Source organism: Salvelinus alpinus, chromosome 8 (assembly GCF_045679555.1).
Source record: "Salvelinus alpinus chromosome 8, SLU_Salpinus.1, whole genome shotgun sequence".
NCBI classification, from domain to species: Eukaryota; Metazoa; Chordata; class Actinopteri; order Salmoniformes; family Salmonidae; genus Salvelinus; species Salvelinus alpinus.
Window position 1 is genome coordinate 25,931,076 of NC_092093.1, and position 16,717 is coordinate 25,947,792.

The 16,717-nt window shown below is 42.4% G+C and overlaps 1 protein-coding gene across 1 annotated transcript; it reads left to right on the plus strand.

The window, feature by feature from the left end:
* The first annotated feature begins 612 nt into the window (after nt 1–612).
* Nucleotides 613–3,330, plus strand: fam110c (family with sequence similarity 110 member C). The gene has a single exon (XM_071413132.1). The coding sequence runs from the start codon at nt 825–827 to the stop codon at nt 1,902–1,904; it is 1,080 nt and encodes a 359-aa protein (XP_071269233.1). The 5' UTR covers nt 613–824; the 3' UTR covers nt 1,905–3,330.
* Nucleotides 3,331–16,717: the final 13,387 nt, after the last annotated feature.

The window sequence follows — 16,717 nt, forward strand, 5'->3', positions numbered from 1 at the left end:
AAATCGTGAAATGAGTTCATGTTATGGAACCAACTTAATATCTTTATTTACAGGAAATGTATCTAATTGCTTGTAACCCAATTAAAGACATTTGGATAGGTAACTCCAAAGTGAAAATCTACTTTTATTTGTTTTATTGTTATTTATTTAACCGTTATTGAACTAGGCAAGTCAGTTAAGAACAAATTCTTATTTACAATGACGGCCTACCAAAAGGCAAAAGGCCTCCTGCGGGGACGGGGGCTGGGATGATTAAAAATAAAAATAATTAAAAATGGGCTGTATTAACATTAAATATTAGTTTTATATTTATGTTGTTTGTTAGGTTTAACCAAATGGGAAAGCAAGTTGAGTGTTGAAAGAAATAGGTTGCAACATAAAATATAGATTTGTTAATAATAAAATATAACTGTTGGCATTTAATCATACATTTGGTTTCAACAAATGTAGTTAGGTTTCCTCAACAACAAAAAATAACTTATTTACTTGTAACCAGTTTTAAAAAATTGGGGGGTAGATATCAAAAACTGGTGATGATCAGGTGTACTTTGCATACCACTTGTTTGGTTCAACCTGGCCTTGCGCAAGACGGGATGAGGTTGTGTAATGTGTTTAAGCAGAAAGGTGAACACTCCCGCTTTAGTACGTGCTTGGACAAGGCACGAGCTTGTTTGTACAGTAGAACATTTCATTGTTCTTACTTCGAGCTTCTGGACATTTAGGCACTGCGCGAACATGGATTGGCAACGCGGGATCCCTTTACATTCTGAGTACAGTTTTGGAATGCCAGCTAGCGTAGTGTTTTGAAAGCAAAAACCAACAATATGACTAACAAAGGTGTAGATGCCACTAGAATTCTAGAGAAGGGTCCGGAATACCTTCGGAAACAGATGGAACTGGAGAGCGAGGAGACGGGACGCATGAGCGCAGTGGAGATGCTTGCCGCAAGTAAAAAACAGTATGTCAAAAGTCAACAGGTGGTCAACTCGATACAGGAGCCCGTGGTTAGTTTTGGATCTGCCTCTGTTAGTAGTAACGGATCGTCTAACCGGAGCTCCAACTGGAACTGTAGGAACAGTGGGAGGAATTCGCCTGCGGGTACAAGCAGTGTGCAAGGAGGGCCTTCGCCGCCGGAGGACAAACATGTGGTGCATCGGACGAGCTCCAAAAGAAGAGACTCACTTTTACTGTACCGACAGAAATGTGAACTTGTGAAAGGATCGACGCGTGAGAAAAATAAACTGAATTTGGGGCGCAGGTTGTTGCTCAGCTCTCTGGATAAGGCAAGTTTACTACCTGAGGCATCAGGTAAGGAATGTGAGGAAGAGGAAATGTATACCAAATTTACGACACCCGAAGGACTTGCCAAGGAATGTGATTCAAAGGCTGGCTATTCGAAACCCATACAGCCAGAAACACAATCTATATCTACAGATGAAGATTGGACGGACATAAGAAGCTCGGTGCCAAAAGTGTCCCCAGGTGTGATGCAGAGACCCACTCACAAAAGAGTAGCGGAAGTTCAGAGGAGGACTCGCAAAGGGGTCGGACGTTCTCACTCTGACATCAGCTCAAGATATTCCAAAAACTTTGCCGACTTTGATGCCTTCTTCAAATACTGCGGACTGAATGGCGAAGTCATAGAGTCCCTGGGCAAAGATAACTTTTCCGCATGTTCGGATGAACTTGCCAATAAAATCCGAAGCGTCAGCATCTCGACGTCAGATGACGGGTTCACACGGAATAGTGGCGAGGACAGTAACGAAGGATTACTGGAAGAGGAGATGCATGAAACTGTTCGACAGGGGACATCGGTAATTGAGCGCAATGCCAGGATTATAAAATGGCTGTACAGCTGTAAAAATGCCAAAGAGTCTGGGAAGAAATTACGAGATCTAAACTGACATTTCTGTATTCAACGCCTACATATAGGCTTATTTAGCAGTGTAGGCCTCTCTATTAGGCCTGCCTATAGGCTGCCTGATTTAGGCCTAGGCCTACAACATAACCTTAGCTATTCCTTACCCACTAAAATGTTAAGCTGCGTCTGCCTCTGAAATGCATCATTATTTCAATCCAAGCAATTGACATAAATATATCTGTTAGACTACTGACTGCCAAGTTGTCTATCAGAGTCTAACAGATGGATACTACATGACATTCCTGCCCTTCACACAATGTTTTCTTGGCTATTGCACAATAGGTTATATGTTTGTGTGTGTGTGTGTGTGTGTGTGTTTGTATTACTATCCTTGTGGGGACCAGAAGTCCTCACAAGGATAGTAAAATAAGGACAATTCAGATAAGTGGGGAAATGTTGCTGGTTCCCACAAGGAAAAAGGACATTTTAGACTTAGGTGTTTGGGTTACAATTAGGGTTAGGTTTAGGGAAAATATGATTTTGAATGAGAATCAATTGTTTGGTCCCAACAGGGATAGTAAAACAAACATGTGTGTGTGATTTCACTGTTCACTACTTCGCTGATGAAACACGTTTATTGGTTGTGTGTGAACGCTTATGTGTTAGTACAAATGTTACAAGTACAAATAGTCAACCAAGAGAATCTGTGAGGTCTATCTTTGGACTATAGGTTTTATTATTGCTGTTATTTTTATAGACATGACCTGTATTTCTGGTGGAAATAGACCTTTGTACAGTATGTGTTCTTATGTCAATTAAACCGTTAACCTCTTCCGGATTATAATTTCATGAACAGTTCTATTGGAATGCTAAAGCACATCTAGTTATTGCCACATTGTAGAATCATTAAACAGGTCAATCAATACTGGGCATAAATATCTCTGGTACAGATTGAATGGATGGTTTCAGGGTTTTTATAATTGTCTGAGCCCGAGGCAACCTGAACAAAAGTTTATTGTCTCTAGGGCAGGTAGTCTTGAAGCAACCATGAGAGAGTGCACCTGGTCATTTGAAAATGTATTAGGTTAAAGGTCAATGTTTGAATGTAACTGAATATCTCTTCCTTTTTTTTCTTGCACATTCTGCCACTACTACTCGTCTCTATTTCACTCTCTCTCTGTTCTCCCCTCAACCCTACCTTCTTCAATCCCTGTAATTACAGCCCACAGGCAGTAACATGACAGGAAGAAAAGTGAGGGGGAGAGAGAGAGAGAGAGAGAACACAGAATAACACAGTCAACTACTCATGTGTGTATATGGATTATACATTCTTAATCCACATGTCCATCTGTTAGCACACACATCCCACTGGGCACAAACTGGTTGAATCAATGTTGTTTCAATGTAATTTGTCAATGTGTTGTGACGTGGAATCTATGTGGAAAATACATTTGATTTGAAAAAAGGAATCAACGTTAACTGTTTTGAGGGTGAAATTTCAACCACAGAATTATGTCATCATGGTAACCAATTTTTAACATAGACAAACCTTGTATTAAATATGTTGAAGTTGTACATTTGAAACAACGTCAGATCTTCAACATTATATCCACTATCAAAAAAGTAAACAATAGGCTGAGCAGTACCTCCTACTGGAGAATTGAGCTATCTACATCTATCCATTATGTCCCCCCTCCAGGGTTTTAAGCAAGCCCTGCCCCACTTATCTTTGATATTTGTCACCAATTACTACCAATGTGCTATTGTGAGAATGACTATTGAGAGATCTCTTAATAAGCAGGCGACAGGTAGCCTAGGGGTTAAGAACGTTGGGCCAGAAACTGAAAGGTTCAGTTTTCACCAGGTGAAAACTGTCGATGTGCCCTTAAGCAAGGCACTTAACCCTAACTGCTCTGATAAGTCACTTAGTCTACTAAAGGACTAAAATGTAAATGTAGTGACTAGATTCACTGTTGCTATCAGTCATTTTAAAGGGAGGGCTTAAAAGAGCAAATGAAGTGTAAGCAGACTTTACATATCATCAATGATACTATTTAGGCCTATATACTATAGCATTTGCAAAGTCATCAACAGCTCTTGTTTTAAATTTAACCCCAGGGTTCAACTAAAAATAGACAATACATATACAGTGCATTTGGAAAGTATTCAGACCCCTTGACTTTTTCCACATTTTTGTTACGTTACAGCCTTATTCTGAAATGGATTCAATTGGGTTTTTTCCTCATCAATCTACACACAATACCCCATAATGACCAAGCAAAAACAGGGTTAGACATTTTAGCAAATTTATTACAAATGAAAAATAACACATTTACATATCACATTTACCCTTTTCTTTGTACTTTGTTGAAACATCCAAGATCTCTGGCTGGGCCACTCAAGGACATTCAGAGACTTGTCACTCTTGCGTTGTCAAGCGGGCTGTCATGTGTCTTTTACTGAGAAGTTGCTTCCGTCAGGCCACTCTACCATAAAGGCTGGATTGGTAGAGTGCTGCAGAGATGGTTGTCCTTCTCGAAGGTCCTCCCATCTCCACAGAGGAACTCTGGAGCTCTGTCAGAGTGACCATCGGGTTCTTGCTCACTTCCCTGACCAAGGCCCTTCTGCCCTGATTGCTCAGTTTGGCCAGGCTGCCAACTCTAGAAAGAGTCTTGGTGGTTCCAAACGTCCTCCACTTAAGAATGATGAAGGCCACTGTGTTCTTGGGGACCTTCAATGCTGCAGAAATGTTTTGGTACCCTTCCCCATATCTGTGCCTTGACAAAATCTTGTCTCAGAACTCTACGGACAATTCCTTCGACCTCATGGCTTGGCTTTTGCTCTGACATGCACTGTCAACTGTGGGACCTTATATAGACAGGTGTGTGCCTTTCCAAATCATGTCCAATCAATTGAATTTACCACAGGTGGACTCCAATCAGGTTGTAGAAACATCTCAAGGATGATACATGGAAACAGGATGCACCTGAGCTCAATTTCGAGTCTCATAGCAAACAGTCTGAATACTTATGTAAATAAGGTATTTCTGGGGGGGTTGTAATAAATTTGCTAACATTTCTAAAAACCTGTTTCGTTTTTTAATTATGGTGTATTGTGTGTAGATTGATGAAGATTTAATTTTATTTAATCAATTTTAGAATAAGGCTGTAATGTGGAAAAGATCAAGGGGTCTGAATACTTTCCGAATGCACTGTAAGCCTAGGGTTTTCCTGCTTTGATTGATGTCAAATGTAATCTTCATGTTAATAATGAATATGTTGGATTCACATCTCCATTTCAACCAAAAATCTAAGTTAAAGAATAGGACTAAATCTATCAAACTTTATTTAAAGTGCTGTTAAAGTTTGATTTGATTTATTCCTATTCTTTAACTTAGATTTTTGGTTGAAATGGAGAATCCAACTTATCAATTATTATTTTGTAAACAAACTGGAATTAAAGTCAGACTAAGTCAGTGGCACATAATATACATCTTCTTCATATGTTGATATTTGGTTACGTTGACAACCAAACACAATTCAATATCACTTTTGCAATTCAGTAAACAGCTTATTAACTTGTCAACAATTTAACAAATAATATGTTGGATTAACGGTCTCCAACTAAACCAAAAATAAAAGTTAAAGAATAGAATTAGGCCAGTGGCTCAAGCATAAGATACTGTATATCTATTCAAGCATTAGATACATCTCCTTTAAATGTTGATCTTTGGTTGTGTTGTAAACCTAGTGATAACACATTGGGAATTTAAAAAACTTCAGTCTTTTTGAGTGAGTGAATAAAGGTTTAAATCTTATTGATCAACATCTCAACCACAAATGACACACATTTTCACTTTAAAATGACGTGGTGTGCCAAGTGGGATGTTATTACACACGTTTATTTGCCAATTGTCCTAATCAGGCCATCATTAACGCCCCCTCCACTCACGAATGTGCTGTTTCCTGTCTGTTGTAGGCAGGTACACACTTTTCAGCCTCACCTATGTTATGGGCACACCCATGTCTCCTCCAGAGTTCCCTAGAAGGGGCTGACAGCAGCGCAGGGACAAGTATCATCCTGCCTCTACACTCCCAAGCATTCAGAGGACTGCAACACTGTAAAAACCAATCCCATTTCCCTCCACTGTACCCGCACCCCACCATACCCCTGTCTGTACATTATGCCCTGAATCTATTCTACCACGCCCAGAAATCTGCTCCTTTTATTCTCTGTACCCAACCTCACTTGACGACCAGTTTTGATAGCCTTTAGCCGTACCCTCATCCTACTCCTCCTCTGTTCCTCGGGTGATGTGGAGGTTAACCCAGGCCCTGCGTGTCCCCAGGCACTCTCATTTGTTGACTTATGTAACCCGAAAAAGCCTTAGTTTCATGCATGTTAACATCAGAAGCCTCCTCCCTAAGTTTGTTTTACTCACTGCTTTAGCACACTCCGCCAACCCTGATGTCCTTGCTGTGTCTGAATCCTGGCTTAGAAAGGTCACCAAAAATTCGGAGATTTCCATACCCAACTACAACATTTTCCGTCCGATAGAACTGCCAAAGGGGGAGGAGTTGCAATCTACTCCAGAGATAGCCTGCAAAGTTCTGTCATACTATCCAGGTCTATGCCCAAACAGTTCGAGCTTCTAATTTAAAAAAAATAATCTCTACAGAAATAAGTCTCTCACTTTTGCCGCCTGTTATAGACCCCCCTCAGCTCCCAGCTGTGCCCTGGACACCATATGTGAATTGATTGCCCCCCATCTATCTTCAGAGTTTGTACTGTTAAGTGACCTAAACTGTTTTATGCTTAACACCCCGGCAGTCCTACAATCTAAGCTAGATGCCCTCATTCTCACACAAATTATCAAGGAACCCACCAGGTACAACTCTAAATCCATAAACATGGGCACCCTCATAGATATTATCCTGACCAACTTGCCCTCCAAATACACCTCTGCTGTTTTCAATCAGGATCTCAGCGATCACTGCCTCATTGCCTGTATCCGCTGTCCACGGTCAAACAACCACCCCTCATCACTGTCAAACGCTCCCTTAAACACTTCTGCGAGCAGGCCTTTCTAATCGACCTGGCCCAGGTATCCTGGAAGGATATTGACCTCATCCCGTCAGATGAGGATGCCTGGTCGTTCTTTAAAAGTAATTTCCTCACCATCTTAAATAACCATGCCCCTTTAAAAAAATGTAGAACTAAGAACAGATATAGCCCTTGGTTCACTCCAGACCTGACTGCCCTCGACCAGCACAAAAACATCCTGTGGCGAACTGCATTAGCATTGAATAGTCCCCGCGATATGCAACTTTTCAGGGAAGTCAGGAACCAATACACGCAGTCAGTCAGGAAAGCAAAGACTAGCTTTTTCAAACAGAAATTTGCATCCTGTAGCTCTAACTCCAAAAAGTTTTGGGACACTGTAAAGTCCATGGAGAACAAGAGCACCTCCTCCCAGCTGCCCACTGCACTGAGGCTAGGAAACACTGTCACCACCGATAAATCCACGATAATCGAGAATTTCAATAAGCATTTCTCTACGGCTGGCCATGCTTTCCTCCTGGCTACCCCAACCCCGGCCAACAGCTCCGCACCCCCCGCAGCTACTTGCCCAAGCCTCCCCAGCTTCTCCTTCACCCAAATCCAGATAACAGATGTTCTGAAAGAGCTGCAAATCCTGGACCCGTACAAATCAGCTGGGCTAGACAATCTGGACCCTCTCTTTCTAAAATTATCAGCCCCCATTTTTGCAACCCCTATTACCAGTCTGTTCAACCTCTCTTTCGTATCGTCCGAGATCCCTAAAGATTGGAAAACTGCCGCTGTCATCCCCCTCTTCAAAGGGGGTGACACTCTAGACCCAAACTCTTATAGACCTATAAACATCCTGCCTTTCTAAAGTTTTCGAAAGCCAAGTTAATAAACAGATCACTGACCATTTCGAATCCAACCGTACCTTCTCCGCTGTGCAATCCGGATTCCGAGCTGGTCACAGGTGCACCTCAGCCACGCTCAAGGTACTAAACGATATCATAACCGCCATCGATAAAAGACAGTTCTGTGCAGCTGTCTTCATCGATCTGGCCAAGGCTTTCGACTCTGTCAATCACCGTATTCTTATCGGCAGACTCAACAGCCTTGGTTTCTCAAATGACTGCCTCGCCTGGTTCACCAACTACTTCTCAGACAGAGTTCAGTGTGTCAAATCGGAGGGCCTGTTGTCCGGACCTCTGGCAGTCTCTATGGGGGTGCCACAGGGTTCAATTCTCGGGCCGACTCTTTTCTCTGTTTATATCAACGATGTCGCTCTTGCTGCTGGTGATTCCCTGATCCACCTCTACGCAGACGACACCATTCTGTATACATCTGGCCCTTCTTTGGACACTGTGTTAACTAACCTCCAAACGAGCTTCAATGCCATACAACACTCCTTCCGTGGCCTCCAACTGCTCTTAAACGCCAGTAAAAACCAAATGTATGCTTTTCAACCGTTAGCTGTTAACCGTTAACCCGCCCGCCCGACTAGCATCACTACTCTGGACGGTTCTGACTTAGAATATGTGGACAACTACAAATACCTAGGTGTCTGGCTAGACTGTAAACTCTCCTTCCAGACTCATATTAAACATCTCCAATCCAAAATTAAATCTAGAATTGGATTCCTATTTTGCAACAAAGCCTCCTTCACTCACGCCGCCAAACATACCCTCGTAAAACTGACTATCCTACCGATCCTCGACTTCGGCGATGTCATTTACAAAATAGCTTCCAATACCCTACTCAGCAAACTGGATGCAGTCTATCACAGTGCCATCCATTTTGTCACCAAAGCCCCTTAGACCCCCCACCACTGTGACCTGTATGCTCTAGTCGGCTGGCCCTCGCTACATGTTCGTCGCCAGACACACTGGCTCCAGGTTATCTATAAGTCTATGCTAGGTAAAGCTCTGCCTTATCTCAGCTCACTGGTCACAATAACAACACCCACCCGTAGCACGCGCTCCAGCAGGTATATCTCACTCGTCATCCTCAAAGCCAACACCTACTTTGGTCGCCTTTCCTTCCAGTTCTCTGCTGCCAATTACTGGAACGAATTGCAAAAATCTCTGAAGCTGGAGACTTATATTTCCCTCACTAACTTTAAACATCAGCTATCTGAGCAGCTAACTGATCGCTGCAGCTGTACATAACCCATCTGTAAATAGCCCACCCAATCTACCTACCTCATCCCCATATTGTTTTTATTTACTTTTCTGCTCTTTTGCACACCAGTATTTCTACTTGCACATCATCATCTGCTCATCTATCACTCCAGTGTAAATTTACTAAATTATAATTACTCCGCTACTATGGCCTGTTTATTGCCTTACCTCCTCACGCAATTTGCATACACTGTATATAGACTTTCTTTTTTTTCTATTGTGTTATTGACTGTACTCTTGTTTATTCCATGTGTAACTCTGTGTTGTTGTTTCTGTCGCACTGCTTTGCTTTATCTTGGCCAGGTCGCAGTTGTAAATGAGAACTTGTTCTCAACTAGCCTACCTGGTTAAATAAAGGTGAAATATATATACACTGCTCAAAAACATAAAGGGAACACTAAAATAACACATCCTAGATCTGAATGAATGAAATATTCTTATTAAATACTTTTTTCTTTACATAGTTGAATGTGCTGACAACAAAATCACACAAAAATTATCAATGGAAATCAAATTTATCAACCCATGGAGGTCTGGATTTGGAGTCACACTCAAAATTAAAGTGGAAAACCACACTACAGGCTGATCCAACTTTGATGTAATGTCCTTAAAACAAGTCAAAATGAGGCTCAGTAGTGTGTGTGGCCTCCATGTGCCTGTATGACCTCCCTACAACGCCTGGGCATGCTCCTGATGAGGTGGCGGATGGTCTCCTGAGGGATCTCCTCCCAGACCTGGACTAAAGCATCCGCCAACTCCTGGACAGTCTGTGGTGCAACGTGGCGTTGGTGGATGGAGCGAGACATGATGTCCCAGATGTGCTCAATTGGATTCAGGTCTGGGGAACGGGCGGGCCAGTCCATAGCATCAATGCCTTCCTCTTGCAGGAACTGCTGACACACTCCAGCCACATGAGGTCTAGCATTGTCTTGCATTAGGAGGAACCCAGGGCCAACCGCACCAGCATATGGTCTCACAAGGGGTCTGAGGATTTCATCTCGGTACCTAATGGCAGTCAGGCTACCTCTGGCGAGCACATGGAGGGCTGTGCGGCCCCCCAAAGAAATGCCACCCCACACCATGACTGACCCACCGCCAAACCGGTCATGCTGGAGGATGTCGGAGGCAGCAGAACGTTCTCCACGGCGTCTCCAGACTCTGTCACGTCTGTCACATGTGCTCAGTGTGAACCTGCTTTCATCTGTGAAGAGCAGAGGGCGCCAGTGGCGAATTTGCCAATCTTGGTGTTCTCTGGCAAATGCCAAACGTCCTGCACGGTGTTGGGCTGTAAGCACAACCCCCACCTGTGGACGTCAGGCCCTCATACCACCCTCATGGAGTCTGTTTCTGACCGTTTGAGCAGACACATGCACATTTGTGGCCTGCTGGAGGTCATTTTGCAGGGCTCTGGCAGTGCTCCTCCTGCTCCTCCTTGCACAAAGGAAGAGGTAGCGGTCCTGCTGCTGGGTTGTTGCCCTCCTACGGCCTCCTCCACGTCTCCTGATGTACTGGCCTGTCTCCTGGTAGCGCCTCCATGCTCTGGACACTACGCTGACAGACACAGCAAACCTTCTTGCCACAGCTTGCATTGATGTGCCATCCTGGATGAGCTGCACTACCTGAGCCACTTGTGTGGGTTGTAGACTCCGTCTCATGCTACCACTAGAGTGAAAGCACCGCCAGCATTCAAAAGTGACCAAAACATCAGCCAGGAAGCATAGGAACTGAGAAGTGGTCTGTGGTCACCACCTGCAGAACCACTGCTTTATTGAGGGTGTCTTGCTAATTGCCTATAATTTCCACCTGTTGTCTATTCCATTTGCACAACAGCATGTGAAATGTATTGTCAATCAGTGTTGCTTCCTAAGTGGACAGTTTGATTTCACAGAAGTGTGATTGACTTGGAGTTACATTGTGTTGTTTTTTTTTTAGCATTTTTTTGAGCAGTGTATATATATTTTTTACTCCAGTTTAGAGCAAAGGCGGCACATTGCTACTAGTAGCAGCCTATTTGTGGTTTGATGTACATTTCAAGGTAGCCCCTAGGAGGCAGCATCAGATTGGAACTGGGCCTCGCTCTCCATAACAAACCTAAACGATGTATGTGGCCAATGTCTTTCTTACTGTATGAGCTGCTTATCTGCGTGAAGTTAGTTCTCATGATACATCCCATAGTAATATCTGATTTAAGAAAATCTGACTAAAACGAGATCACAAAAGAAAAAATATACATATTATGTGAATTGCATCAGGGCATGCTTGCGGTCCAATGTAGAATGTTACTCACTCTGTGGAAGTGTCCTTACAACAAGGTGTCTGCTTGTGATCTGCTTCTCTCTCTCTCTCACACACACACGCACGCACGCACGCACGCACGCACGCACGCACGCACGCACGCACACACACACACACACACACACACACACACACACACACACACACACACACACACACACACACACACACACTACACACACTACACACACACACACACAGACAGATAGGGCCATTCTTTTCTGTATTTAAAAAGGCCCGGAGTTTGTGTGTGCGTGTGCTGACACCTAAAAAAAGAGACAGTGTTGATGTAGTTCATCAAAATATTTATTGATTTAAATGTGCAGTAGAAGAATAATACACTTTAAGGGGGCACGAAGCCCCCTTAAATCTGCAGCAATGAGTCTTAGACAGTCCCGGACGATGCCATAGGGTGGTACTGTGGTGTCATGTCAGAAGTCAACTCCCACTCGCAATGGGTCCTAATGCTGTCTGATGTCTGGCAGCACTCTTCACCAAAGCTTACAAGCTTTTGTCCACTTTACTTACCTGGTAGAACTTTGTAGCTGAATCCCAAATGTACCTTAGGGAAGTAAACACCTACTTACTAGCCTGGTCCCAGAACTGTTTGTGCTCTTGTCAACTCCAATGATGTCATTGTCAAGTGAGCCAAACATGCTTGGAATGACATTGAGAGACAAGGAGCTGGCATGATAACATAAACAGACTCTTAGGCTACTGTTGGAGACCCACATGATAGTGAGTCTGCCCAGACAGTCACAAACTGGCTGTTCATAATGTTAGGACGATGTACGTCATCTAAGCACAATGACGCAATCTACTGTGGCGTTTTGCTGTCGTCACATTGATACATGTTTCGTCATCATAATCGTTTCATTTACTTGTCAAAAAATGTTCACGTCCACAAACAAGAACACATCATTTAGAGCTACTTAACCATAGCTTCACCAATGGTTACTACTTATTGTCAAATAAAAACATTCGGAAACTATTCAGACCCCTTCCCCTTTTCCAATTTTTGTTACGTTACAGCCTTATTCTAAAATGGACTAAATAAAACAAATTCTCAACAATTTACACACAATACCCCATCTTGACAAAGCAAAAACAGGTTTTTAGAAATGTTAGCAAATTTATTAAAAATTAAAAAAAGAAATACCTTATTTACATAAGTATTAGGACCCTTTGCTATGAGACTCAAAATTGAACTCAGTTGCATCCTGTTCCCATTGATCATCCTTAAGATGTTTCTACAACTTGATTGGAGTCCACCTGTGGTAAATTCAATTGACTGGACATGATTTGGAAAGGCACACACCTGTCTGTATAAAGTCCCACAGTTGACCGTGCATGTCAGAGCAAAAGCCAAGCCATGAGGTCGAAAGAATTGTCCGTAGAGATCCGAGACAGGATTTTGTCAAGGCACAGATTTGGGGAAGGGTACCAAAAAATGTCTGCAGCATTGAACACAGTGGCCTCCATCATTCTTAAATGGAAGTTTGGAACCACCAAGACTCTTCCTAGAGCTGGTCGCCTAGCCAAACTGAGCAATCGGGGGAGAAGGGCCTTGGTCAGGGAGGGGACCAAGAACCCAATGCTCACTCTGACAGAGCTCCAGAGTTCCTCTGTGGAGATGGGAGAACATGTCAGGCCTTTATCGTAGAGTGACCTGACGGAAGCCACTTCTCAGTAAAAGGCACATTGACAGCCTGCTTGGAGTTTGTCAAAAGGCACCTAAAGGACTCTCAGACCATAAGAAACAAGATTCTCTGGTCTGATGAAACCAAGATTGAACTCTTTGGCCTGAATGCAAAGCGTCACATCTAGACGAAACCTGGCACCATCCCTACGATGAAGCATGGTGGTGGCAGCATCATGATGTGGAGATGTTTTTTCAACAGCAGCGACTGGCAGACTAGTCAGGATCGAGGGAAAGATGAACGGAGCAAAGTACAGAGAGATCCTTAATGAAAACCTGCTCCAGAGCGCTCAGGAATTCAGACTGGGGCGAAGGGTCACTTTCCAACAGGACAACGACCCTAAGCACACAGCCAAGACAACGCAGGAGTGGCTTTGGGATAAGTCTCTGAATGTCCTTGAGTGGCCCAGCTAGAGCCTGGACTTGAACCCGATCGAACATCTCTGGAGAGACATGAAAATAGCTGTGCAGCGACGCTCCCCATCCAACCTGACAGAGCTTGAGAGTATCTGCATAGAAGAATAGGAGAAACTCCCCAAATACAGGTTTTACAAGCTTGTAGCATCATACCCAAGAAGACTAGAGGTTGTAATCGCTGCCAAATGTGCTTCAACAAAGTCCTGAGAAAAGGGTCTGAATACTTACGGAAATGTCGTATTTTCGTTTTTTGTTGTTGAAATTTGCAAAAAATTATAAAAACCTGTTTTTGCTTTGTCATTATGTGGTATTGTGTGTAGATTGATGAGGAGAAAAACTATTTAATCCATGTTAGAATAAGGCTGTAATGTAACAAAATTTGGAAAAAGTCAAGGGATCTGAATACTTTCCGAATGCACTGTAGCTGTCAAGCTGTTATTTTCATGAAACAAAAGCCCAATGATGAATGAGTGACACGAACTGTCCCACTTGGCAGTGTTGTGCATTATGCTATTGTTTGGTGACATCTCGCAGGTCTCTCCCATCCCCCATACCCTCCCATGTCCTGTGTGTCCCGTGCCCGTGTCCCCTTCACAGATGCTGAGCCCACATAATGGGTCACTGTCCTCAGTGGTCACAAGCTGATGCTTCAAGACAACTCAGAACCGCCAAGTTAGAATTGGTGTACGTTTTTTTTCCGTAAAACTCCAATTGGTTGAGTCTGAAACTTTCCAAGTTGGAAAATCTGAGTTTATTGGTTCCTTCAAGACAACTCAGAAACCTGGGGCCTCCGAGTTGAAATTTGGGTACGTTGTTTTGCGTAGAACATCCTATTGGTTGATTCTGATACTTTTCAAGTGGGAAACTTGGAGCTCATATTTCTTCAACGATTTTCCAAATTGGATGCCGAGTTCAAGACCACTGGGAACTTGGAACTCTTCCGACATTTGATATATGACTTCGTTCAATGGTGCTTTCAAGACAACAAAGAACCTCAGAGTTAAAATTTGCATATGTTTTTTGCGTAGAGCTTCCTTCTTCTTTTTTTTGATTCTGATACCTTCCAAGTGGAGTAGTAGTAGTACTGTAGTAGTAGACTGTAGTAGTAGAAAAAAATATATATATAAAAAATAAAAAATAAATAATGTAATAAAATGTATGCACTCTACTGTAAGTCGCTCTGGATAAGAGCGTCTGCTCTTGGCCGGTAGGGATATCCTTGTCTCAGTATGTAAAAATGTAATAAAATGTATGCACTCTACTGTAAGTCGCTCTGGATAAGAGCGTCTGCTCTTGGCCGGTAGGGATATCCTTGTCTCAGTATGGAAAAATGTAATAAAATGTATGCACTCTACTGTAAGTCGCTCTGGATAAGAGCGTCTGCTAAATGACTAAAATGTAAATGTAATGGACAGATATGAAAACATCCGTTAGAAATTTAGAAAGAGGGGAGATGTAAAGATGTAAAATTTGCAGATTGCATTGCAGATTGACTAGGATAATGCCAATAGATGCTAGATGCTAGACAATTGCGGATTGACTAGGATAATGCCAATAGATGATAGACAATGAAAAAAAAGTTTTTAAAAAAACAATAGAACAGGAGAATGTACACTACAGGTCAAAAGTTTTAGAACACCTACTCCTTCAAAGGTTTTTCTTTATTTTTACTATTTTCTACATTGTAGAATAATACTAAAGACCTTACAACTATGAAATAACACATATGGAATCATGTAGTAACCAAAAAGGTGTTTAAAAAATCTAAATATAGTAGCCATCCTTTGCCTTGATGACGGCTTTGCACACTTGGCAGTCTCTCAACCAGCTTCACCTGGAATGCTTTTCCAACAGTCTTGAAGGAGTTCCCACATATGCTGAGCACTTGTTGGCTGCTTTTCCTTCACTCTGCGGTCCGACTCATCCCAAACCATCTCAATTTGGTTGAGGTCGGTGATTGTGGAGGCCAAGTCATCTGATGCAGCACTCCATCACTTTCATTCTTGGTAAAATAGCCCTTACATTGCCATCGAGGTGTGTTGGGTCATTGTCATGTTGAAAAACAAATGATAGTCCCACTAAGCCCAAACCAGATGGGATGGCGTATCGCTGTAGAGTGCTGTGGTAGGCTTGCTGGTTAAGTGTGCCTTGAATTCTAAATCAATCACTGACACTGACACTGTCACCAGCAAAGCACCTCCACACCATAACACCTCCTCCTCCATGCTTTATGGTGGGAAATACACATGCAGAGATTATCCGTTCACCCACACCGCGTCTCACAAAGACATGGCGGTTGGAACCAAAAATCTCCAATTTGGACACCAGACCAAAGGACAGATTTCCACCGGTCTAATGTCCATTGCTTGTGTTTCTTGGCCCAAGCAAGTCTCTTACTCTTATTGGTGTCCTTGATTCACACAGTCTCCTCTGAACAGTTGATGTTGAGATGTGTCTCTTACTTGAACTCTGTGAAGCATTTATTTAGGCTGCAATTTCTGAGGCTGGTAACTCTAATGAACTTATCCTCTGCAGCAGAGGTAACTCTGGGTCTTCCATTCCTGTGGCAGTCCTCATGAGAGCCAGTTTTATCATAGCTCTTGATTTTTTTTAAAGAAAGAAACTTTTCCAGATTGACTGACCTTCATGTCTTAAAATAATGATTGACTGTCTTTTCTCTTTGCTTATTTGATTTGAGCTGTTCTTGCCATAATATGGACTTGGTCTTTAACCAAATAGGGCTGTCTTCTGTATACCTTATACCTTCTGTATACCTACCTTGTCACAACACAACTGATTCGCTCAAACGCATAAAGAAGGAAAGAAATTCAACAAGTTAACTTTTAACAATGCACACCTGTTAATTAAAATGCATTCCAGGTTACTACCTCATTAAGCTGCTTGAGAGAATGCCAAGAGTGTGCAAAGCTGTCATCAAGGCAAAAAGTGGCTACTTTAAAGAATCTCAAAAATAAAATATATTTTGATTTGTTTAACACTTTTTTGGTTTCTATAAAATTCCAAATGTGTTATTTCATTGTTTTGATGTCTTCACTATTATTCTAAAATGTCGAAAATAGTCCAAATAAATAAAAAACCCTGAATGAGTAGCTGTGTCCACACTCTTGACTGGTACTGTATGTAAATAAGGTATTTCTGTTTTTTATTTAATTTTTTTAATGTATTTTAGAATAATAACATAACATTTTAGAATAAGGCTGTAAA

What these genes read in the sequence shown, in the direction of transcription:
- fam110c (XM_071413132.1), top strand. Translation starts at nt 825, where the DNA reads ATGACTAACAAAGGTGTAGATGCCACTAGAATTCTAGAGAAGGGTCCG.